The 24,576-nt window shown below is 47.5% G+C and overlaps 1 protein-coding gene across 1 annotated transcript; it reads right to left on the bottom strand.

Moving 5' to 3' along the window:
• Positions 1 to 24,560, bottom strand: LOC119181336 (eukaryotic translation initiation factor 2D). Its single transcript, XM_037432551.2, has 10 exons — positions 24,147 to 24,560; positions 23,608 to 23,882; positions 20,934 to 21,229; positions 20,300 to 20,452; positions 17,596 to 17,784; positions 16,477 to 16,679; positions 14,977 to 15,066; positions 13,953 to 14,217; positions 2,665 to 2,745; positions 1 to 1,371 (listed from the first exon to the last, which is right to left on the bottom strand). Exons 1-10 carry the CDS (start codon positions 24,200 to 24,202, stop codon positions 1,261 to 1,263), a joined length of 1,719 nt encoding a protein of 572 aa, XP_037288448.2. The 5' UTR covers positions 24,203 to 24,560; the 3' UTR covers positions 1 to 1,260.
• Between the last annotated feature and the right edge of the window lie 16 nt (positions 24,561 to 24,576).

The following is a 24,576-nucleotide window of genomic DNA, read 5'->3' as shown; positions in this document are numbered from 1 at the left end:
CTAAAGACACATGGCGCCTCCTTGCCCATTGGATCTCTTGCATTTTTTATTACTTTGCCAACCCCCCCCCAACCACCTCGGCTCCCTTCCCCCTCCTCCTGCAGGTTGCTGCCTGTCTATTGCTTTTCTTTCTATCTGTGCCCAGCAGGTCCCCTATCTTATTTGTGTGCCACAGGGGGGGTTGAGGGGTGGGGGTAAGTGCCAGTGTAGAGACATCGCAGCAAGCAAAGGTCACCAAACTGCCCATGCCAACCCACCTCACTCGCTTCCTGAGAATCCCCCCTTTTCTTTCTTAGCCTACTTTCTTTTTTATTCACTCTCACTGTCCCTGCATTCCCGGTTCACCAGTGAGTGCACGCTTTTGGGCGCCCCTCGAGATCACAAGCAGATACCATAGTTGCAATTAAACGATTGCAAGAAAATATAGTCACAAAGCGCTTTTATGGCGTGCACAGGTGGCCAGGGGACAGCTTGCAGAAGATAGCACTATCAACCACCAAAGACCAGTAAAGTGCAACAAAGAAGCTGTTTCCAAACAGTGTACGCATATGTAAATTGTGAAAGGCTAAGTGGCCTAACTTTTTTTTGCATTACCACATTTTTTCTTCTCCCAAAAAAGTTTTCATAAAATTTACACCATGTAATAAACGCACCCCCAACTTTGCTCCGATTTTTCGAGAAAAAAAAAAGTGCGTTCATTAGGCCAGTAAATATGGTATATACACAAAATATAACATTTTGCATCCTAATGCCTCTTCAAGGGTTATTTGTTCAATCAATCAATCCAATCAATCAATCACACTTATGGATTTTACAATATTGCGGTGGAGCAGTGAGCATTAAGGGAAGGCATTCCATTCCTCCCTGTACATCAACATTCATTGGCTCCGTCAATTAGCACACAATGAAAATGAAATTTCATTCATCAAATAGGAGCAAGGCTCTTGCATCCAAAGCTTCAGGAAAGGACAGACCACTGCCACCATTCTTGTCAGGTGGGCGGCATTCCGGGAGACACCAGCTGCATCTACCACTGTAGACACTCACGGAACAAGTGACCCAGGTTCAGTTCATGTTCAGGCACAGTTGAACACCTGCTCCCTTTTCTCCATAGTCCGGCCGCACGCACAACCCGTGTACATTGAATGTGTATTCCTGACCAGAGAACGCAGACCCACAATTGGTCGGGAGGCGGCCCAACTCCAGACTGATTGGTCGGGCTGCCCCAATGTCTGCGACGAGTGAAGTTGGCAGTCAAGTTCATTTTCGCGTGCCTCCTTTCTTCTTTCCCGCCGCATGTTCCAGGCCTTTGAGGTACTTGCGGGGCACACCGTACGATGAGCCGGTCAGCAGTCTCTCCATGAAAGCGACCTGTGTTGGCCACGGCAAGACAGAATTTCCCGTCAGTTTGAGGGTACAGCACAGGCCAAGTCGCGTGTGCACAGCAGGGATGAAAGAGTTTCCAAACTGCTGTACTGAAAATCCATTTTCGCTGTGGTCAATGTGCACAGTCTACTTTAAAACCACAAAGCTTGGCGTATCATATAGTACAGTCAAACCTGCATTATATTGAACCCACATATAACGGATTACTGTGTACACTGAACAGCTGTGAAATCCCCTTGAATATATTTTTCATATAGACAATATTTATTCTATATAATTTCACACATGCATGTGAATCCCTTCAGATTTGATGCTATATCTAGGCTTAACTGTATAGTATATAAATGCTGACATTCATACATGATGCAAAGTTAAGCACAGCAAATTCGACACAAGACCCACATGGCTGTCTTTTTGACAGCCTGGTGACAACGTGGTCAAAATTTCTGGTGGCCTCCGCTACGGCTTCCCTCGCAACCATATTGTGGGTTCGGGACATTAAACCGCAACAATTACAATTATTATTCACCTATAAAGAAGCTTCCCAACACACATTGCAGGCATGCACAATGCACAAGCTGGAATGTGTGCTGCATTTTCGAAGAGCGAGAATAGAAAATACATCTGAAATAGGAGGTCAGAAAACATCGCTAGAGAGATACATCATGAGAATCGAAACACATGGCAACTAGCTGAATCTATAAAATGGCTAAGCTGTACAGAATACACAACAGCCACAATTTCATTTTGAGAAAGAAAGAAAGATGGGCTCAACCTCTCCTTCTGATATCCCCTTTCTCAGTTACACATGTGACTCCAAGGCACAGCCTAAAAATTCTTCAGCTCAAAACTTCTGTAATACCGCATTTACTCAAATGTAACGCAACTTTTTTTTTTGTAGATTCTTGTAATCTAAAGTCGATCCATGCGTTACTATCGCATACCAAAATTACTATGCTTTCTTCTGAGGCTCAAAGAAAAATCACCCCTCGATTCACGATCGTGGTCTCGTTACAATCACGTAAATATGGTACGTGTCAGCAATGTGGCTTCTGAGTGCCCATTTTTTTATTCGTGCGCAGTTTTCTTTCTCGCGCTGTTTTCTCCACACTGCCAGGAGCTAAGGTGACCGTAGGTCAGAAAAGGGCAAAGGTTGAAATAAAGGCCAGATTAAAGCTGAAAAAGCGCACAAACTGGACACAACACTGCCCATGTCTTTTGTCTTCATGAAGTAAGGAAAGGGGCGCTGCTTGCTTGAATGGCGGTGCTTTGCATTACCTGATTGCCCTGGACGAGAACCTGCTGCTTGCCATTGGCCAGAGGGGTAACGGACACGCTGGCCGCCACGCCCACTTGAACCTGTGCAACAGGCAAATGAGAGTCATGGGGAGATGTACCAGGCATCTGATACACGGCAGATGATCTCAAGTCAACAATCTGTCAGGACTTCTAGAGCGAGCGCAAATCAGGGACAAAGCCTATCTAAACAAAGTAATGTTTCATACGTGACTACAGCCAAATCTCGTTATAGCGAATCTCAGATTAATGATTTTTTCATATTAATGACTTTTTTAAAAATCCCTCTCACACCGAATGTTTCAGAATAAGTTATCGAGTTTTGTCCCCCTTATATTACCAACAACACTTCAAAATACCAAGTAACGATGTTAAAACGTTATCGTGGCTGTAAATATAATGCCCAGCTCAGTACCTACCACTGTCGTCATCATCATCAAAAAGACCGCGCACTTGTCTCTCTGCCCAGCCTATACATATGTGAGACAGCCCTGTCGCCACTATCATCACCTGGTATTTGTTTCTAGCATCGGGGTTCGCCCCGTTGCCTTCGTTTTCGTCGAGTAGCTTTACCTGCGCGCTCATTACACGGCTGTTTTTTAGCTGTTTGGTCGCAGTGGTCTAGTGGCTAAAGTACTTAACTGCTGACCCACAGGTCGCGGGATCGAATCTTGGCTGCGGCGGCTACATTTATGATGGAGGCAAAAATGCTGAGGCCCGTGTGCTCAGATTTGGGTGCACGTTAAAGAACCCCATTCTAGGCTTCTGAAAAGCCTAGAATGGGAACAGTTAGGGATAAGAGTTAATGGAGAATACCTTAGTAACCTGCGCTTCGCCGATGACATTGCATTGCTGAGTAACTCAGGGGACGAATTGCAACTCATGATTACGGAGTTAGACAAGGAGAGCAGAAAGGTGGGTCTTAAAATTAATCTGCAGAAAATGAAAGTAATGTACAACAACCTCGGAAAGAAGCAGCGCTTCGAGAAAGATAATAGAGCACTTGAAGTTGTAAAAGACTATGTCTACTTAGGGCAGGTAATAACCGCAGAGCCGAACCATGAGATTGAAGTAACTAGAAGAATAAGAATGGGGTGGAGCACATTTGGCAAGCACTCTCAAATTATGACAGGTAGATTGCCACTATCCCTCAAGAGGAAGGTACATAACAGCTGTATCTTGCCGGTACTTAGCTACGGAGCAGAAACTTGGAGACTTACAAAGAGGGTTCGGCTTAAATTGAGGACGACGCAGCGAGCAATGGAAAGAAAAATGGTAGGTGTAACCTTGAGAGACAAGAAGAGAGCAGAGTGGATTAGGGAACAAACGGGGGTTAAGGATATCATAGCTGAAATAAAGAAGAGCAAATGGACATGGGCCGGGCATGTAGCGCGTAGACAGGATAACCGCTGGTCATTAAGGGTAACTAACTGGATTCCCAGAGAAGGGAAGCGGGTTAGGGGGAGACAGAAGCTTAGGTGGGCAGATGAGATTAAGAAGTTTGCGGGTATAAATTGGCAGCAGCAAGCACAGGACCGGGTTAACTGGCGGAACATGGGAGAGGCCTTTGTCCTGCAGTGGACGTAGTCAGGCTGATGATGATGATGATGATAATGATGATAAAAGAACCCCAGGTGGTCGAAATTTCCGGTGCCCTCCACTAGGGCGTCTCTCATAATCATATGGTGATTTTGGGACGTTAAACCCCACATATCAATTAGCCGTTTCGTTGGTGGTTGAATGTCCAAGATGAGCTCTGAAAGCAGCACAAAAAAAATGCTATGACAGTCAAAAAGTTGGGGGACCCTTAAGCTTCGCCTTTAAGAGTTAAACACGATAGCGAAATCCAGCCCCTATGCACCCTTCAACCGCTAAGTGCATACTTATTAATATGTTTTGTCATACACACGCACACAAACACGCATGCACGCAAGCGCGACGTATCTATAGCAATGGTACAGGTTTTCGACATATTTAACAGCACTTTTAAAACAACTTCATGAAAATATTATACAGTGATTGTTCACTGGTTGACGAGAATGTGTCACCAGTAGCCCCGCCGATGAGCAGGACTGTATAGTTTGGCCACTTCCCTCTGCCGATAAGGTAGTCTGGGTAGTGCACCCAGTTGCTCGTGCTTGAGCATTACTATCGCTCTGGCTCGTTAGTTTTGGAATCCTACTTGACATGATTGTCCCGCCCGCACTCATCGATGAGCAAGGCTGTGCAGCTTGGCCACTTTCCTGTGCTTAAACCGCGGAACCATATAAGCTCCATTGCCGCTGTCGTTTTGTCTCGCTCTGTTAAGCCAGCAATTCGTAGTTCTCTTACCGCTTCTGTCGCATAGCCTCAGCATGCTGTGCTTTGCTCTCTGCGTTTTGCGCATCAGTCGCGTGTGGCCTCCCTCGTCGTCGAGCACCAGTTGAGACAGATGCTGCATGAAGTGTCCCAGATGAGGCAATGTGGGTAGTGCTCCCAGTTGCTCGTGCTTGAACGTTAGCATCGTTCTGGCTCGCTAATTGTGGAACACTAATTGACATGAATGTATCGCCCACACTCATCGATGAGCAAAGCTGTGCAGTGTGGCCACTTTCCTCTGCTAGAACGGCACTCTCCTGTAGTCGAGACACATTTTTCACAATGTCTCACAGATGGCACATAGACACACACATGCACGCACGAATGGTACATACAGGTTCTTTATTTAAAGCAAGAGTCGCGTGGCCTCCAAGATAAATGCCGCGCACTTGCCATCTCAGGCCATGAAGAGTCTCACAATGCCTCACAGATGGAAGAACATTATCTAGCGCTACCTGTTTGCTTGATCAACGCCTCTGGAAAGGCATGATATGTTTTCCGCTAGATGGACATGGTTGTGCATTTTTAGAGCTGTTTGAAAGTTCCTGTGTGTTTTTAGCGGCGATGGCTGCACTATCCCGGTCTTTTTCGACGTAGTTTGTTGGCCTGCCAAATGCGCCTACAAATTGCCGAATGGGCTCATTTTCGTCGCGACACCTGTGGAACAAAGCGCGTTAAGGAGATTCCTTCCACAACATGGCATTTATATAGCGTTTTTTTTCTGAAGCAGCTGCAAGTAACATCGTGGCTTTGTGGTAGGACACCTGCTTGCCTTGCGAACGGCCCGGGTTCAATCCTCAATAGGACCAAAAATTTTATACATTATTTTATTTGCTTCTTTCTCAATTTTTTGCTCACGGATGATTTTTCGCTCACAACCAACGATGTTGAAGCGGATGGTGGAATTTCTGTGACACGAGCTCTCTAGCGCTATCGCGTTACAAATGCGATGGCACGAGTGACCTATGGGATGAAGTCACCTATGATTACCCGTGTGTGCTTCGCTAATGGCTTAACATAATGCACAGTTCGACAATCAAGCATGCACACGAGTTTAGCTGATGACCAATAAGATCCATACAATTTGTCGAAGTATGAAAACGGTGATGAGAGCGAAGACGCCGTTAAACAGCTTTCGTGAACCAACGTGAAGAATCGGTATTTAAGCCGATGCTTCGCAGTGCACAAGAAGGACGCACACGTTTTGAGAGTTTTTCTTTTAGCAGCCAAGCTGCCCTCATAAGGACAGATCGTGCTCTTTTTCAAACTAACATGCACCGGTTTCGTAATATTTTAGCGTTTCATTTTTTCTCGCTCATTAGAGAATAACCCGTTCACGAATATATACACAGCACAGGTAGGCGACTCATGTGCTTGCATTTGCGATTTTTGCTAAAATTTTTAATACTGTTACGTGATTTCGTCTGACTGAAAGAGGGCATAGTGGGGCATACCCAAGAAAGATGCCTCAGACTGAGAGTGAAGAAGTGGACGTTGTCAGTGAGCTGCGTTGTGGCTGCGGACTGACAACTGTTATTTTCCACGTAACATTTTGGTGGAAGTGCTGGGTACTCTTCTGACAACGGAGCTACGCAGTGGACGCCTCCTTAAGTCTGCTACCATGGCTCCGGGTGAAAATACGGCTTCGCCACCTACCTCAGCAACGCCACCAACCCGGTACGTCGCCCTAACGCAACCCCGCGATCCCGGTACCTTTACTGGAGAGGACAACGCGAATGTGGACAAGTGGCTTAGCATGTACGAGCGCGTCAGCAAGCAATATCGCTGGGACCCAACCTTTATGCTTGCGAATGTCATTTTCTATCTTGACAAGACCCCTCGCATCTGGTTTGAGACCCACGAGCACGAAATCACAAGCTGGGAAATGTTTAAACAACAGCTCCGCGACCTCTTTGGCAACCCGTTTGGCCAACAGCTTGATGCCCGAAAGCAATTGGCTGTACGTACACAGACGTGACGTCCACTGAGCCCTACTTGACTTATATTCAAGACGTCTTAGCGTTGTGTCAAAGGGCCGATCCCAACATGACTGAGGCCGACAAGATTTCGCACGTTTTAAAAGGAAGCGACGACGATGCGTTCAGCCTGCTTGTATTTACCAACGTAATGACCATCGATGCTGTGATAAAACAGTGCCGCCGTCTCGAGCAGGCGAAGAGTCGACGCATTTTGCAGCAGTTTCAGCGCCTACCCAACACCGCGGCAACGTCGTCTTGCGAAGCCACTCCTTGTCATCCGCCTACAACCGAAGACGTGACGCGCATCGTCCGATGTGAACTCGAGGCCGCTTACCCGGCTGCCAACAAACCGACGTTGCCCGACGCCTCAACGCCAGCTGTCGCCTTGATCCAGGCTATTGTCCGCCAGGAATTCGCTAACCTTGGTATCCTGTTCACTGCACCCACCCTGGATAATACTGGTCCCTCGATAGCTTCTGTGGACATGAGACGTCGCCGTCCGTACTCTATTCGAACCAGGAACCCGTCTGAATGGCGAACAGCTGATGATAAGCCAATCTGCTTCCGCTGTGGTCGCGCAGGACACATCGCTCGTTACTGCCGCGGCCAATGGCCATCTATGTCTTTTGGCTCGTACCCCGCTTACAGTAACTCATTCCGTCCACCAAACCACCGTTATCCGACCCACACTGAGTCTACAGCATTTACTGCCCCTGAGGACTATGGCCACCCTGTCCCGTCGTCGCCACCGCCTCAAAGCCGCCCTTCTCGTTCAAATACGCGTTGCCGCTCTCCCTCGCCATCGTTTAACCGCCGCATGTCCCCGGAAAACTAGGCTGCGCAGCTTCTGGAGGTGAAGCTGCCCTGTCAACCTCACCCAAAAATCCTCTGTTGCCCTTACGTTTGAACTGGAACACCCTAGAAGTATATGTTGATGGCACACATGTTGAAGCTTTGATAGATACAGGCGCTCACGTCTGTATTATGAGTTCGCGTTTTCGTCGTCGCATGAAGAAGGTCCTCACGCCCCCCTTGACCAGTGTCGTCCAAGTTGCAGATGGTGCAAAAGTCCCTGTCGTCGGTATGTGCACAGCTCAACTTACCGTAGCCGGTCATCAAGTGGTCGTCCTTTTTACCGTGCTTGCAACATGTCCCCACGACCTCATACTAGGCCTCGATTTTCTTGCCGCCAATTCTGCTCTGATTGATTGCTCCGCTGGTGGGCTCCGCCTTGAACTGCCACAAATCAGTGCCGCCCCGTACCAACCTACATGCCGATTACAATGCAGCGACATTGTTCGCCTGCCCTCCAAAACTGTGACGTACGTCGATTTTCTGTGCTCACCAGCTGTGCCCGATGGTGACTATTACGCTACGCCTCTCACCGGCGTACTCCTTGCGCACAATGTTGCAGTGCTCTATACGGTGCTAAGCATCACAGATAACAAAACTTGTCTACCTCTTGTCAATGTCGGCTACATGAATCATATGCTTCCACAAGGCATTTCTGTGGCCCGCCTGTGTCCGATGCTCGATTCACAAATTGAAGTGCTTGTCTTAGACACACTTGTTTCACCGCAGCACACATCACTCGCAACACATTCGGGCAGCCGTCAAATTGTAGACATGATCGCCACTGATCTTCCGCCTCCGCAAGTTGAAGCCCTACAACATCTTCTCGAGGCCTACCAGGATATTTTCGATTTTGGCGACCGACCTCTTGGGCAGATGTCCTTTGTCCAGCATCTCATACACACAGGTGATGCCAACCCTGTTCACCGCCGTCCCTACAGAGTGTCTGCTTTTGAGCGGAGCATAATTCAGAAGGAGGTGAACAAGATGCTAGCGAAGGACATTATTGAACCATCCTCCAGTCCCTGGGCATCCCCGGTGGTATTAGTTAAAAAGGACGGATCGTGGCGATTTTGTGTGGACTATCGCCACCTTAACAACATCACCAAGAAAGATGCATACCCTCTGCCCCGCATTGACGACGCCCTTGATTGCCTCCATGGTGCCGCCTACTTTTCTTCCATCGATCTTCGTTCTGATTATTGGCAGATTGCCGTGGACCCCATGGACCGAGAAAAGACGGCTTTGTAACACCCGATGGCCTCTACCAATTCAAAGTCATGCCTTTCGGCTTATGTAATGCCCCCGCCACCTTTGAACAAATGATGGACTCCCTGCTCCATGGATTCAAGTGGTCTACGTGTCTTTGTTATCTGGATGACGTGATTGTGTTTGCTCCCACTTTTGAAGCGAACCTTGAGAGACTGTCGAAAATTCTTGGTGTATTCCGTCTCGCCGGCCTTCAGCTGAATTCATCCAAGTGCCGGTGTGGTCGCCGTCGCATTACAATACTTGGACATATTGTTGACGCTTACGGCGTATAGCCTGACGCAGAAAAAGTTCGAGCTGTGAAGGACTTTCCTGTGCCAAAAACCGCCAAAGATGTCCGCAGCTTTGTGGGGCTCTGCTCCTATTTTCGGCGGTTCATCAAGTACTTCGCGGAAATCGCTAGGCCCCTAACAGATTTATTCAAACCAGATGAGACGTTTACCTCGGGTCCCTCGCAAGCAGCAGCATTTTCCGACCTGACCACTTTGCTCACTTCTTCTCCTGTGCTGGCTCACTTTGACCCTACGGCACCGACCGAAGTGCGCACCGATGCCAGCGGTTACGGAATAGGCACTGTGTTGGCTCAGCGACAATGTGGGCAGCATCGCGTGATAGCTTATACCAGCAGGCTGCTGTCCACCTCGGAGCGTAATTATTCCATCACAAAGCGCAAATGCCTAGCGCTGGTGTGGGCAGTCGCGCAATTTCGCCCTTACTTATACGGCCGACCATTTATAGTTCTCACCGACCACCACGCTCTCTGCTGGCTCGCCTCCCTCAAAGATCCCACAGGTCGTCTCGCCCGCTGGGCACTCCGCCTCCAGGAGTATTCTTACACCGTAGTGTATAAATAAGGAAAACTGCACAAAGATGTGGATTGTCTGTCACGCTACACTGTGGCCGTCTGCGATCCTACGAGCACTGATTCTGTGGGCTGCGTTCTTTCCATCTCCCAGCTGCTTCATCTCGGGGACGAGCAGCGTCGCGATCCGGATATCAGCCGCCTAATACAACAGCTCGAATCTTCACCGCAAGACGCTTCTGTTCGCACGTTTACCTTAAAGGACCGCACCTTATATCGACGTAATTTATCGCCCAATGGTCCCGACCTACTTCTGGTCATACCAAAGCACCTGCGTTCCACAGTCCTACGCGAGCTCCATGACGCGCCAACCGCGGGTCACCTTGGTGTCTCTCGCACATATGACCGTGTCCGCCGCCGCTTCTACTGGCCTTGTCTTTCACGCTCTGTACGTCGCTATGTCAACGCTTGTGAAATTTGCCAGCATCGCAAGAAGCCGTCAGCACTCCCTTCCGGGTATCTTCAGCCCATCGACATCCCATCGGAGCCATTCTTCCGTGTTGGTTTGGACCTTCTCGGTCCCTTCCCAACATCCGCCTCCGGAAACAAGTGGGTCGCAGTGGCTACGGATTACGCGACCCGTTATGCAGTTACGCAAGCCATGCCAACAAGCTGCGCTACAGACGTCGCTGATTTTCTACTACGCGATCTTATTTTAGTGCATGGAGCCCCTCGTCAACTGCTGACAGACCGAGGCCGTACGTTCCTTTCGAAAGTGGTTGACGATATCCTGCGTTCCTGCTCTACCCAACATAAGCTCACGACATCGTACCATCCCCAGACAAACGGGCTTACAGAACGTTTAAACCGCACCCTGACAGACATGCTATCGAAATACGTCTCGGCCGACCATCGTGATTGGGACCTTGCACTACCCTACGTGACGTTCGCATACAATTCCTCCCGGCATGATACTGCTGGGTACTCGCCATTTTACCTTCTGTTTGAACGCGAACCAACATTGCCGTTGGATACCTTCCTGCCAGCCGCTGCGCAGTCTACTTCTGATTATGCACGCGACGCTATTACCCGAGCTGACCATGCTCGTCAGCTTGCCCGCAGCAGATTAATGGCATCTCAAGACGCATTGTTACGACGAGCGGCATCGCGACGAACACTTTCCAACAGGTTCCCTCGTTCTTTGGTCCCCTACGCGACATGCAGGCCTTTCAAAAAACTTCTCTCTCGTTTCACGGGCCCATACCGCGTGCTTAGACGAGTGACCGACACTACATATGAAATTGTCCCTGATAATCCATCAACCTCTTCCGCTCTGCTGTCAAGGGACATCGTCCACGTATCAAGGCTCAAGCGTTACCACACTGCTCCTGCTGTGGCCCCGTAAACTCGCCGGGTCGGCGCTTTTGCCGCCAGGGGTCCTGTTACGCGATTTCGTCTGACTGAAAGAGGGCATAGTGGGGCATACCCAAGAAAGGTGCCTGAAAGTAACAATACTTTCACTACAATGACTTTTCAAAATAACGAATTATTTTTAGTGGCTCTTTGAGATTTGTTGTATCGAGATTTCACCATATATTGAAGCCAGTCTAAATGAGTCGTCTGTTGTAATGAACAGTGCAAAGCCATGATGAGGGTGCAATGCGGAATGCACAGCAACATCAAATGAAAGTGTCTTTACATATTAGAAGAAAAAAAATTATACCAAAAATCTGAGCAAAAGCTCATGCGATTCCAAAAGGCTTGGATAACTGATTTTTCCATGCAAAGAACCACTACAGCCTCGAGGGTGTATACATGATGAGATAGTGTGGTATGTGCATAGGATATGCATTTTCAAGGCACCATATGTGAGTTAAATCACCAAGTTTTCTTTCACAAAATCTGATGCACTGTGGAACCACAACATCAGTTCAAGGTTACCAGAACTTTTATATGAAGCAAGCACAAATCAACAAAATGTGACTTTCCAAGAATAGAGGGTATATCTGGGAAAAAGGTAGAGGACAAAGATGGAAGCCTAGACAAACTTCTAGCTTGTGCGCAATCACACTCAAGGTTATGCAATGCTATCAAGCTCACCCATACCCAAACTCTACAGAAGTACACTAGACTCTTGATAACTCAAACTTTCGTTTGTTTCAAACAAATCTCACATTTCTGGTTGACGCATCACTATGTTTTCGAGTCGAAATGCCCCACTGCACAAGTTCGGTAAATTCAAACTTTCTGCTTATTCATGTCTGCTGGTTTTGGCCCTTCTATGTAAACATTGGCATTTTTTATGTTGCAAATAAATAAATGTGGTCAAGCAAGCCAAACCAGAAGCATCCACGATCACATGCTGACTAGCAGAGAGAGAGAGAGAGAGAACAAAAACAAACGAAGAATTTCCACACACAGTGAAGCCTCGATTCATTTATTGCCTGCTACAGGATTTATCTATTGCCTGCTACCAGATGCCTGCTGCAGGAAGAACAAATCAGCTGGCAAACCCTTCCTCTCTTTTTCTTTTCAGTAATGTTGATCTCTAGTGCTACATGCAATCATTTGGCATATTGCATTGCCTCCAAAATGATCGTGCACCATAGATGACCTCAAAAAAATCTCGATTAGCATGCCCCCATGAGATGCGGGGAGGCAGGGGGGACGCCAAGCAGATGACGTGATGATAGTGTCGGTTACGCGCCACTTGTTTGAAACCGCTCCTCAGGCATCTAGTAAAGGAGGCAATGATCTATCACGTGCCAAACCCTTTCTAAACTCACTTTCCCCGCAGCACACAAGTGTCATGCAAAAAAGCATTCTAAGAATGAGAAGGGGTTACCAGCTGACACGAGACACCATGCACTTCATCTCTCAATTGAATATGCGTGCAGGTGATGTATATTATTAAGCACCAGTATGATCACTAATGTCTAAAAACAATACTGGCAATCATGCAGAGCTGTCTATGATGTTGCTAAAGCACTGACAAACAATAAACATGCAAACATGCAAAACAACATTGCATGTTTATTGCAATAAACATGCAATAAACATGCAAAAGCCACATTTTTGAAAATGTGGGGATCTTAGGCGTGCCCGCAACCATCCGCAACCATTTTGCGGGCATTCCGCCGTACGGCCGCTCCTTTTCCCTTTCCCGTGCTCTGGCAACAGCGCGTGGCGATAGATGGCGCCACACACGGGTGCGGCACGTGTTCTCAGAGGCTACGAGAACTGGAAGGTCGAGTCACGTGCGTGCCGGAAAGGTCTCCCCTCTGTTGGTCGGCGCCGGGTAAGCACGTGTTTCTTTCGTCCGCGTCCCCTTTGGGAATCGCCGGATTGTAGCCTGCCTGGGGGCCTTGACATCCCGGCAGGTGTGTTTAGTTGAGTGCTGGCTTCGGCATTGTACGCTAAGCCAACAGCGGTACGTGGTGCTTGAAGTGGTTGCACCACACCAAACCGCAGCTGCCGTAGGCCTATGCGTACGAGGTTTGCCCTAACTCTCGCAACCAGGCCCAGTGGCCATCGTGAGAGTGGGAAGCATAGCCCCAAGAGACCTTTTCCCGAACGGCGTGTCAAAGCTCGCCATTGCCAGCTGCGACGTGCTCGCGGTTTCCCCTTATCATGAACGTCCGCGTGCAGGAGCCTTTGCTCTCTGCGTCCCGGGAGCGGACATTGTACTGTTGCCCGGGGTCCTGCCAAAGGCAACAAAGTGTTGGTGTATTTCTGTTATTCGAACACTGTCTGTCTTGCCGCGCCGTGCTAAACGCCTTGTTAGTTGAGCGCACGCGGAGTGGTGCACTACACGCGAGTAGGTGACGGAGTTGCGGCCCTGTGGCTCGCTAAGCGTGAACCCGCGGTGATCATCCGCTACGGTGAGTAGCGAGGTAACCACAATAAGTATAGATATTTCGAACTTTTTGCAATTGAACCATCTCCTGAGGTTTCCTCAAGCTTGAAGTTTTGAGAGTGCACTGCACTTGGGGAAAAGTAGAGGGGCTCACCTCATGTGCCAGGTGTGCAATGTCGATGCCGTACGACTCGAGACCCTCGACGAGGGTCACCTTCTTGTTGCCCGTTCGTTGAGCCACCGTGAACGAAATCGGGGGCAGGGCACCGCGGTGGATGGTAGATCGCCCGCCGTCTGCGGGCGTCACTTCGTGCGCGGGCTGCATCCGCGACAGCACCCGGTTAAAGAGTTCCTCCCAGCTGAGCTTCTCCGACGAGCATGCTGCCGCGTCGCTCAGGCGTGGGTCCATTTTCACCAAGCTGCAACGTGCAGGCATTAAAAGGCTCAGTGCTTTCCGCTCTATGTGCACTATGCTGGCAGTTGAAACATTATAATCAGACTGCAGTGAAGAATTTACCTTTCTCATTACATGGTCCACCCTCTTAACTTTTAACCTGAACGCGCAAGTATTGACTGCAGAGATGATAAGTGCCATACAACTGAGTGCAGTGGGTGAAGTGAAAGATAACACATGCACGCATGCCATGAGTAGTCCTGTGCAACTGTCTTCTGTTAGGCTGTTCCAGGAACTGGACACCACCCCACTTTTTTTGAGTACCATTATCCCCATCGTTTTTTCTGTTCTGAACACAGCAATGAAGTAGTTATGGAGAAAAGACCATGTAGTCACACTCGAGCCGGACAGGATGTGATATACACCCGCTGATATTACAACATGCGACTCAGAATTAATTATTTTTGTATGCTGTGGTCCTTGCAGCACTTTACTGATGCAAAAAATAAATCTGCCCCCGCAAGCCAAAATCAGGAGAGTAAAGCACGCGGAGTTGGATCCGTTTCGCATGATAGCATGACAGAAAATAGCTGCTCTAAACTTTTCACTGTGCGCATGTGTGTATTCTCGCTGATTTTGTCACTGCTCTCTATCAAAAGGCGCGTATTATTTCATGGCCATCACTCGTTCGCTCAGGTTTAAAATTAAATAAATATCGGTAGTGTGTACATCCAAACCACAACATACTTCGTAGTTTGGACGAGGTATGATATGCTGTACTGACCTTCTGTCATCTGGATCTTGAAGTTCGTTTTCCTTCACGTAGCTCCTGATGACGGCCCTCACTTCATCGAGTCCCAGTGCGTGTCCTTTGCTGCCAAAAGAGAGAACACAATGGAATAGTTGAAGCGCATACATCATAGGACACGGACATGAAGCTGTGTCCTATGATGTGTCAAATGGTACACAAATGCAATATGATGTAACCAGAGCTCCCCAATCAAAGTAGTTCTAAAATTTCATTGCGAAATCTGAACGTGCTTATGTGCAAACTTGTGAAGAGGGGGAGAAAGAATAAAGCGAACGACAGGGAGGTTAACCAGGACCGAGGAGTTGTGAAGGTAGGCAAACGAACATGCCACCAGGCACCAGGGTGCAATGACAACATGTGCACCTTGCCACCACATCTTTTTCAGCAAACAGGTAACGCAACAATTGGCCTCGGTGATTTAGAGCAATGCTGCATGCGGACTCAGACACGCGGAGCCTATGAGAAGTCCCACAACTGATATGACTGAAAAGCTCTGGACATAAAAAGATGATGCCATGCCACGAGACTAAGCAGAGAAAAAATCACAGTTTGATCACAAGGGTGAATCAATGAGTGCCATAGGGACAAATAGCAACATTAAATGAATTGAGGCTAGGACTCAACTCTATCAGGTTCTGAAGTGGCATAACTACAAAATGCTGACATGCGAGGATATGGCTTTTTCGTGCTGTCTAGCACCATAATGTGAGATAAGAGGTGAGGGCAGAGCACGTACAAGGTAGGAGCAGTCTAGTTATGTCAGACGAGATTGCATCCGCAATCTTTCGATCAAACTTTGTGGTTGATGCCTGAGCTATGCAGCCTCCCTCTCCCCACTGGCAGCCTTTCATGCTCCTTCGCCCGCTGGAGTAGGCCAAATAGCGTGAAGGGTTGCCAGTGGGGGGAGCGTCGGCTTGAGCCATGTCCATCTGCAGCCTTCGCAAGCTTATGACGCATATGACGAGTGAGGTATGTTGGGTTAGCTCTACTCCAAAGAAAAGAGTGTTCGTCAGGATAACCTAAACACCATTTATTAATACAACGAAAACTTTAGAAAGTTACAGCGACAAGGGCAACACATAAGACAAATTTCCAAGCATGACCTCCGCGTCATGCTGGCAAACCCTGGTCCGGGTGGACAGCATGGCGCTCATATGAACAAACTCAGTGAACTTTCATCGACCCTCCTCTCCCCCGGTTGCCCCTACTGGACGCATGTGCAAGAATTCTCACTGCTGGGTAATATCACTGCCAGTGTGGACAAAGCCGAGGGTGGTTATTGAGGGTTCCCCCAGGCTTATCAATTGGGGCTTTATACGGAACGCAACGACGACAGCAAAAGTATGCCTCTAGTGTCCATATAATTGCCATAAAAGAAGGTTGCAGGTGCATGATAGCTAGCCTAAAGCCACGGCAGCCATAAATTGAACCTGTCCAAGCAGAATGCCGTAGCCACTCGTGTACGGCACTCACCTGCGACCAGGGAAGAGGGGCAGCACGGCGGCCGTGATGGAGCGCAGCTCTCGGATGGTGGGGAAGCGGTAGCCGTCCCTCTTGGGTGGCTCGGCCGGTGGCAGTTCCATCTGAGCAAAGCCGCGCAGGCGAGGGTGTTCCCTGCGAACCGACACAATGCTCTGGACGCCCGGACTGGTCTCCTTCAGTGCCAGTAGACCTTCCTGGGAGGAGTAAGGGTCACGAAAGTTGCTTCCCATTTCTCCGCTGAGCGACGAATAGCCCAGTCGCTACTGGTCACACTGTTATATTCCTGCTATGAGTGCAGGGGCTCAGGGAACTTCCACTACAGTTCTTACAACGAAGTAGAGTGTTCCACCCTAAATGTCAGTTAAAGGGACCGACAACTGTCCAGAACACGAAACGACATGACTCCAACGATGGAAGGATCGTCCGTTACATCGACTCAAACCAACCCTATTTATTCTGTGAGACGTAGACATTTATTTATCTACTTATTTTACCCTCAGGGCCCAAAGTCATTAAATATTTTTATTTCTTCATTAAATGATGTAAAAACTGACCTGTGGATTCTCTGGCAGCAAAAACATGAACAATTCGTTGTACCCAGCCACTTGACTATTGATTGCTATATGTGGCCGACTACTTTTTGAATTATTGTTTATTTTTTTATAATCAATATTACTTTATAAAAATGTACATATAGGCCTGCTTTAGCGGTATGCATTAAATTCGCACACCCTCTGTGTGATGTAATGATCCCTTTCTTGTCAGAATGTCTTGAGCAACTTTTCAGCGTGCTCATGCAACTATGCACGCAGCTTCCAGATCATTAACATTTTGAAGCGACATAGTTTTTCTGCCTACATTTCGCCTCAGAAATGTTGCGCACTGCTACTCAACGTGGCCGTGCAAGTGCATAGTGACATATTCGATGACTTGGCTTGTGTATTGAGAGAGTAACAACGCCGAGACAAGCCACTCTCGACATAGGCGCAGGAGTGCGTGCTTACTTGGAGTGTTAAAAAATATACCAAAGGTGGTTTAGGGGTGTGCGATATCGATGGTGGCGAAAAGCGGAAGGCGTTTAGTGAATAAGGCATGATCGCAACTGCTCACCGACTGCAAATGTGCCAGGTAGGTGGACAGCTTCTTGTACGAAGTACGCCGGATGTCGATCTGCCGACCCGGAGGACAGCGTGGCAGGACGTGACCGCTGTACAGGCTGCTTGCAAGCAACGGCAGGGGAAGCTTCGATCGCAGTGCCGACAGCACGCAGCTCTCCAGCAGGGCATCCATGGTGTCCGTCTAGGAATGACAAGAAGAGAGTGATTTAGCTTTGCAGATTAGTGGAAACAAACAGCTTGACTAATGCAAGAGACGAGCTCAGCAATACCGCGAACAACCCAAAGAAGCGCACAGTTCACATATGCGGACGAAACTTGTTTTTTTGCCAGTTCTTTCAACTGATAGCGAAGGAGAAGCAAGACACATTGTGGAGAGGCCAACTTGACCCTACTGGAAAGTCACAATGCCTCAAACTAACCTTGACCCGCCAGGTACGACTGTAGTGAACACATCGGTGAAGACACTACGGTACTTCACTTGCTTCATTCCTGTACCAACATGTAAAGGTACAGACTCTCGATAAACGGAAATCTGTTAAACGAAACTACTGCTTCAATAGAACTGCCTTTGATATGATTGGTTTCGTACTTGGTATTCTGCATCCCTCTCAATCCCTTCGTAAATGGAGCCTTTTTTAGCCGTACCTTCAGGTTCCCTTTAATTTAAAGTCTTCATTATTTTTCTTTGCCTGAAACAAATACAATATCAAACAAATCACACATGAATTTTGAGCCTACAATTCACTCAATAGTGGATACTGTTGATTGGGCGAGTTGGTGGGCGCTCTCATTTCGAAACAGTCACTTCTTGTAATGTGAAAGCGGAATTCGGCCTACTGCAGACTGATTAAACTTAGGATATATTAATGAAGCACACACAAGTCCACCTATGCATTTTCTTTTTTGGAACATGTTATCGAGTGCTTTAGAATTATGATGTGTGAATTTGACACATTTGCATATGCTGCATCATAACTCGTGCTGAAAGGCCTATGCAGAATGTAAGCACAATCATGTGAGCTTTGTTTTCCCAAGATATTGCAATTTTTAAAATTCACCAAAAAGTACTCATGCTGTGGGAATAAATAGCGAACTACAGTCGAATCTCTATAATTCACACTCAAAGAAGCAAGAAAGTTTGTTAAAATTAAAAGAAGTTTGAATTAATGAAAACTAAATGAACAGAGGGCTCACCATGCAATGACGCATGTGTGTCGAGCTAACACACGAGGGGGAAGTTTCAAAAGACATACATTTATTCACAAATCACAGGACATCCATCATTATATTGAAGCAATCGTTGATGCGTGTCTGCACACGTTTGCCTTGCAGCGAGTCAATCAATTTCACATGCAGCTTGCAAAGTATTACTACCTTGGCAAGAGAAGCTGCGTGCGGTAATGTCCAATGCCCACACTCTGAAGACGCAACAACAACTACGTCTCCACTGCTACCCTCTGCGCCGCAGCCGGAGCGTGGCCAGCACATGACCAGAAAGGAGGAGTGTCTCCACGCGGAGAGAAGCAGATCGGCATTTGAGAGAGAACCAACACTCCGCGGCAGATTTTATTAATTTTTTTTTTTTTGCTCTCTTTGCGCGCAGCTTTGAAGGAAGAATGGTCTCTACGTGGCCGGGACGGGAAAGCGTAGCACCGGCGCGTCGCAGATCAGCATTAGAGAGAAAGCCAAGACACCGCGACAAATTTTTTCCCCTCTCTCTCTTCACACGTGGCATTGAAAGGAGAAGGGTCTCTACGTGGCAGGTATGGAAAAGGGAAAAGCGTAGCACAGGCACGTTGCAGACCGGCATTTGAGAGAGAGAGCAAACATTCGGCTGCAGTATTTTCTTTTCTTTTCTTCTTGTCTTTCTTCGCACACAGCATTGAGGTGTCAGAGGTGCCACAGCGGGGGATTGGGTGTGGTGCTGAGAGCATTTTTGGAGAACGGTATGTTCAAATTAACCATCACAAGTGCTTGCGCGTTCGAATTACAGGGCATTGTCGCCCATCGGAATACACATAGCTTTGACGGGAACCCAGCGTTGGTTTGAATTAACCGGAAGTTCAAATTAAGCATGTTATAATTAATGAGATTCGACTGTTCAAGAATAGTGAAATTAATTTTTGAATCAGCGATGAAATTTGGCAACAGATTCTTGCACGACATAACAATGCGCGAATGTTCGAAAGTTCTGAATGCCACTTGAATATACCACATTTGTGTTTCGTCTATTCAATTTCAAAACCATGTACTGTAAAAAATCCTTAAATGAAATTTGCAGGAAACAAGCCAATATTTTCCACCTTACAGAAATTTCGTTTATTGAGAGATGTGTGGAGGCACAGCACCCCAATGTAGCATCAACAAAGTTAGAGGCAATTGCTGCTTAAGTGATTTCCCTTCACCGAGATTCTACTGCATATGAACAACCTTGTGGACCACCTGCTTCCCAGCAAAATGCATGCCAAAGAACGAAGACACTCTGACACTGCTTTGTCCTCTATTCTGCCTGACGTTCAGAACGTAAAATGCACAATAGATGCATCAAGCATCCGTTGAAACCACTCAAAAAAAAATTGTGATACAGCCACAATATGCAAAGCAGTAAAAAAAAAATGTTGCACAAGCATGTTCTTTGTCTGCTCCTTTGGTCCGCGAAAAAAGCCACAGGACAATGCACGAGGATCTGAACTTACCGTTTCTTCAACCTGCTGCTCTTCCTTGGCATCCTCCGATGGCTCCGGCTGCACTTCCGCCATTGCTGGCTTCTCAGTAGGTGTGCATTGCTCTTCGTCGACTGCAGAAGAGTTCTCTTCAGGTAGTGCCGCTGGGGTGTCCGTTTCTGGGGACTGAAAGTGTAAGAATTCGCAGAGGTCTTTTTTATGTCCCGTAGTTACCCATGGTGCACCGATTCACCATAAAAAAAAAAAAAAATGTGTATACCATATTTAGAATATCTTGTATTCAAGTGACAACTGAATGCAGCTTGTGTTGAAACTTGTTTTCAACTCCACGCTCGATATTTACTTCTCAAGAACAATATGAAGCACATACAACAAGCACATAGTTTGGAACACGAAGATATTGCACACGCAGCTTCAAAGAAATGACGTGGGAAATAAAAACTACTAATTGAGGCAAGATGGGCTCCATAGGGTGCAAACATGGCTTTTCATTAATGTATATGCAGGTGCACAGCAAATTCATTTTTTGCATACACTATTCAATGATTTGGGTGACTGTGCACATAAAAAATCTGTGCAATTCAGCAAAAGGAGAGGAGGTTGGGTGTGAATAGGGTGCATTCCTCAACCGGCGGGAAGTGCCCACCTCTGGCTGCTGGTTTTCCTCGTCCTCTTCTTCGCCACAACTGTCGCCGTCGATCTGGGGCAGCGGCCGCTTGCCACCGTGTGCCCACAGTTGGTCACCCAAAACGTGCGCGATGGCGACGGCCTTACCGGATCGCTGCTCGGCCACTAATGCCTTGGGGCTCTGCAGAAGGCGCCCGACGGCCACCGCGGCCCTGCCTTCTCCGGCCACTCGAACAGCCACTGCGTCGCCCAGACAAGCCTCGGAAAGGCTCTCGCTGTAGCCAGCCAGCCCTGGTGCCATGAAGTCTGCACCACCTGCCATAGGTGAAGGAGATTCCAATGTTTTCAGCTGGATTCAAGCCAGCTGCACTCATACCTCAATATAACGAACCAAAATAAAACAAAATATCGGTTTGAAGTAAATAAAAAATGGTCTTGCAATAGATATAGTGCTAGGAATATACCTTTATAACGAGTTTTCAAATATAGCAGACTTATTTTCATCTAAAAAGCTGACAACCTGGCAACATGGGAATCAATAAACTCTCAAAGTTAGACGAGGAACAGGGCGTGTTAGCCAACATGCTTTTCTTTTTTCCAAACTCTAAGCGATTTGCCTTTACCAAAATGCTTGCTCACATTTTCACAACTATAATTTGCCAGAGATTAGTCAGTAAAATCTCTATTGGGCAACAATTTATAGCTCCTTTGACTCTGCTCTAGCAGACTTTGCCTACTAGAGAATGTTCTCTGCCAACAGAGGTCACTAAACATTGCAGCTGCTGATGATAACAACAAGAGCATGTACTGCCCTCTCAGGCACTGCAGCGCCACTTTAATTTTTCCAATCCTGCTCCCCCCCCCCCTTTTTTTCAAAAATAAATAAATATTTTGAATATATTTTCAGGCAAGATTCAGAAAATCGTAAGTGACGTCGAACTTTGTACATTTTTCAAAAAAATTTGGAAGAGCTGGCAGGTATGACTAAGCATGCATTTGAGCTCGGGCGTGTTAGTTATGCTGAAGAAAGTGGACAGGAAGACGACTGCCACCGTAGCCCAATTGCAGGACATCAACACGTTATTCGAAGGTCGCAGCTCTAATACCTTCTAGTGGCAAAATGTCCTTCCATGTACTTTGCTTTCTTCCCATTTGTATTATAGTTACTGCGAATAACGTCCCGCCATACATTATTTGGCTTGATTGCCTGTTGGTTCTCATTAAGTGACGTGCACAACTACAGAAGTGTCATGACGTGAGCTCATTGGTAAATGTTAATTTCAACAGTGCAAGAACGAACCAGACAGCAAGAGAGTAGCTACAAGGCAAGCTTTGAAACCATCAACTCGACCTTTTTTTGTAATTATTATTCGATTGCCAATTGGGAGAATGTGTGGCAGTATACTTCTTTTTTGTGCTTTCTGACTTATATTTTTCGCTGTAATAAAAAAGAAATTATTTAGTTCATGGTTCAGAGCTTGTCGTGTATATTCTCTTACTTTGTCCCGTCCTTCCTTGTGCTGTTGAAATAGATGAACACGGCTTAAATCTGTGATTGCTGAGATCAACGTATTGAAGCTTGCTTCCAGATCATACGTTCCAGCAGTGCACTACCTGCCTAGAACAAAGCGAGGCTGCTAATTAAGGGCTAAAAATGAAACCGGGCCAAGGGTGGATACATATGTGGGGCTTAACGTCCCAGAACCACGATATGATTATGAGAGACGCCGTAGTGGAGGGCTCCAGGGGTGGATGGAAAAAAGCTGGAACTGAGTGCTTCACCTTTTTCTCCTTCCTGTCTCCCTTTTCCACGAAATGCATTTCACACCACAGTCAAGCATATCTCTTCAACTTATATGCCTGTTAGTGGGTCATTAATTGCACCATAATCTGCTTCTACCATTGCTATTAAGTGGTCACGCTACGGTCCCTCAGTGTCAGGCATAACATAGTATGTCACGAGCTTTTCCACTCACAGCTGAAACGGCGAACACTACTGCGCACATACTATCAGCATCAAATGAAACATGAACAGCTGAGTGTGCGGCCCAAGTACTAGCATAGGGCGCTCTGTCCATTCATCAGCATTGACAGGTGTGCACATCTAGATTGGCAGGGCTCGGTGATCTCTTTAAAATGCAATATTTTTGTTTGTGTTCTAATTCTGATGCGGTGATGACAGGCACCGGTGCAGGCAGGTCGGGCACTTTTGGCCGTTTCCCTTTTATTTTCATTGCCTTTGTTTCGAATATCTGAACTAGAACAGAGGCAAAAATATCGTAATGTAGAGAAATCACGCAGCGCCACCAGACCAGATGTGCGGAGCGGACCTGCTTACGGTGATGGCTGGAGGGCGCACACTGCGCCTTCAGTAATGATTGCGGACCATTTGTAATTTATATGACGCCGATTGCACACCCACGAGCAAAACTACAGGCCATAGGGGCATGAGCTGAAGTCGCTATATGTGCCGTCTGGTTGTGAGCTGTCTTCTGTCGAAAGCATTACTTCAATGAAATTTGTCAGAGAAGTGCTCTTGACAGGAGACGACTCGCCACTAGACAGCGCAAATAGCAAATGTAAACGACAGCACTGGTCTGAGTATTTTCGCTCATGAATGCGCATGATGTAGACAGCTGAATCAGCTGTTCAAAGCAGCAGTGAAGTGCTTGCACGCATGCCTGCACGCTCACCTGCTAGCCGCTCCAGGACTGGCTTCCAGGTGCAGACATAAGGCAGCATGGAGGGCAGGCGCCACAGAGTGTACAGGCTGGGCACCAGGCGGCCCCCGTCGTGCTCGAAGAACAGGGGCTCCGAGTCAAGGCTGTAGGCCACCACAGATTCGCCTCCGTGGCACAGCAGACGCAGCTGGAAGAGTTCGCCACCTCGCCCGACAGGGCAGAGCTCGTCCAGCTGACTAGCACTCAGGTGAGGGTACTGGGACTCCAGCTGAGAACGAAGGCGCTTGCTGCATCAAAGGAGAGAAGCAGTGATGTTAGGATGTGACGGTGGCCCAAGACACGCATCGATACGACGTGGATCACTAAATGCGCCGTTTGGCTTGCCTATAATTGAATACAACATTAGGAGTGTGTAGCATTTCGTAAAATTCTCGTGCCCTGCGACACCAGTTGACAGTGGTCAAGGTGAATCGAACAGACATGCATCCCGTTTGCAAACGTCAGTACAGAAACTACCAACAGAACACAACAATAAACAATGAAGGACTCACCGATCTGTGTTCCTGAGCCGGACGTTCGACTTGATTTTGAACGGTTTTATGAACATTTCCGGGTTGTCGTTGAAGAAAAATATTCGCGAGATCAATTTCAAGTAAGCCAAGTGCCGGTCATAAACCAACGTACTAACTTGCGTTTGCGCAGCACCTGGAAATCAGAAGTGTCTTTGATGGCTGCTCTTTAAGAGGATCAACGTGGGTGATGCAGACTATAATCTTAGTGCGAATGTTTTTACGGAATCTTGCTATTTAGTGCCGTTGTCAACAACTTCACCGCACACATCCCAGCACATATGGACTGGACCGGTAGACGAAGCCAGTTGGCTACGGCCGGCTAGTGAACTGACTTTTGGAATTTGACCGGACTTGACTTGGTTCTTGTGTGGCTTGTAACCAGCACAGCGACTTAGAAATGCGGGCCAAC

The sequence above is a fragment of the Rhipicephalus microplus genome, unplaced genomic scaffold, assembly GCF_043290135.1.
Source record: "Rhipicephalus microplus isolate Deutch F79 unplaced genomic scaffold, USDA_Rmic scaffold_24, whole genome shotgun sequence".
Lineage (NCBI taxonomy): Eukaryota > Metazoa > Arthropoda > Arachnida > Ixodida > Ixodidae > Rhipicephalus > Rhipicephalus microplus.
Note: the sequence above shows the minus strand (reverse complement) of the source record. Positions and strands in the feature narration are given on the sequence as shown.

Coding starts and splice junctions, on each gene's coding strand:
- LOC119181336 (XM_037432551.2), bottom strand. CDS start 24,202: ATGTTCATAAAACCGTTCAAAATCAAGTCGAACGTCCGGCTCAGGAAC. Junction 14,218..14,976: donor CAAGATCCAGATGACAGAAG/GTCAGTACAGCA, acceptor TGCACGTTGCAG/CTTGGTGAAAATGGACCCAC. Junction 2,746..13,952: donor TTGCACACCTGGCACATGAG/GTGAGCCCCTCT, acceptor CCTGTTGCACAG/GTTCAAGTGGGCGTGGCGGC.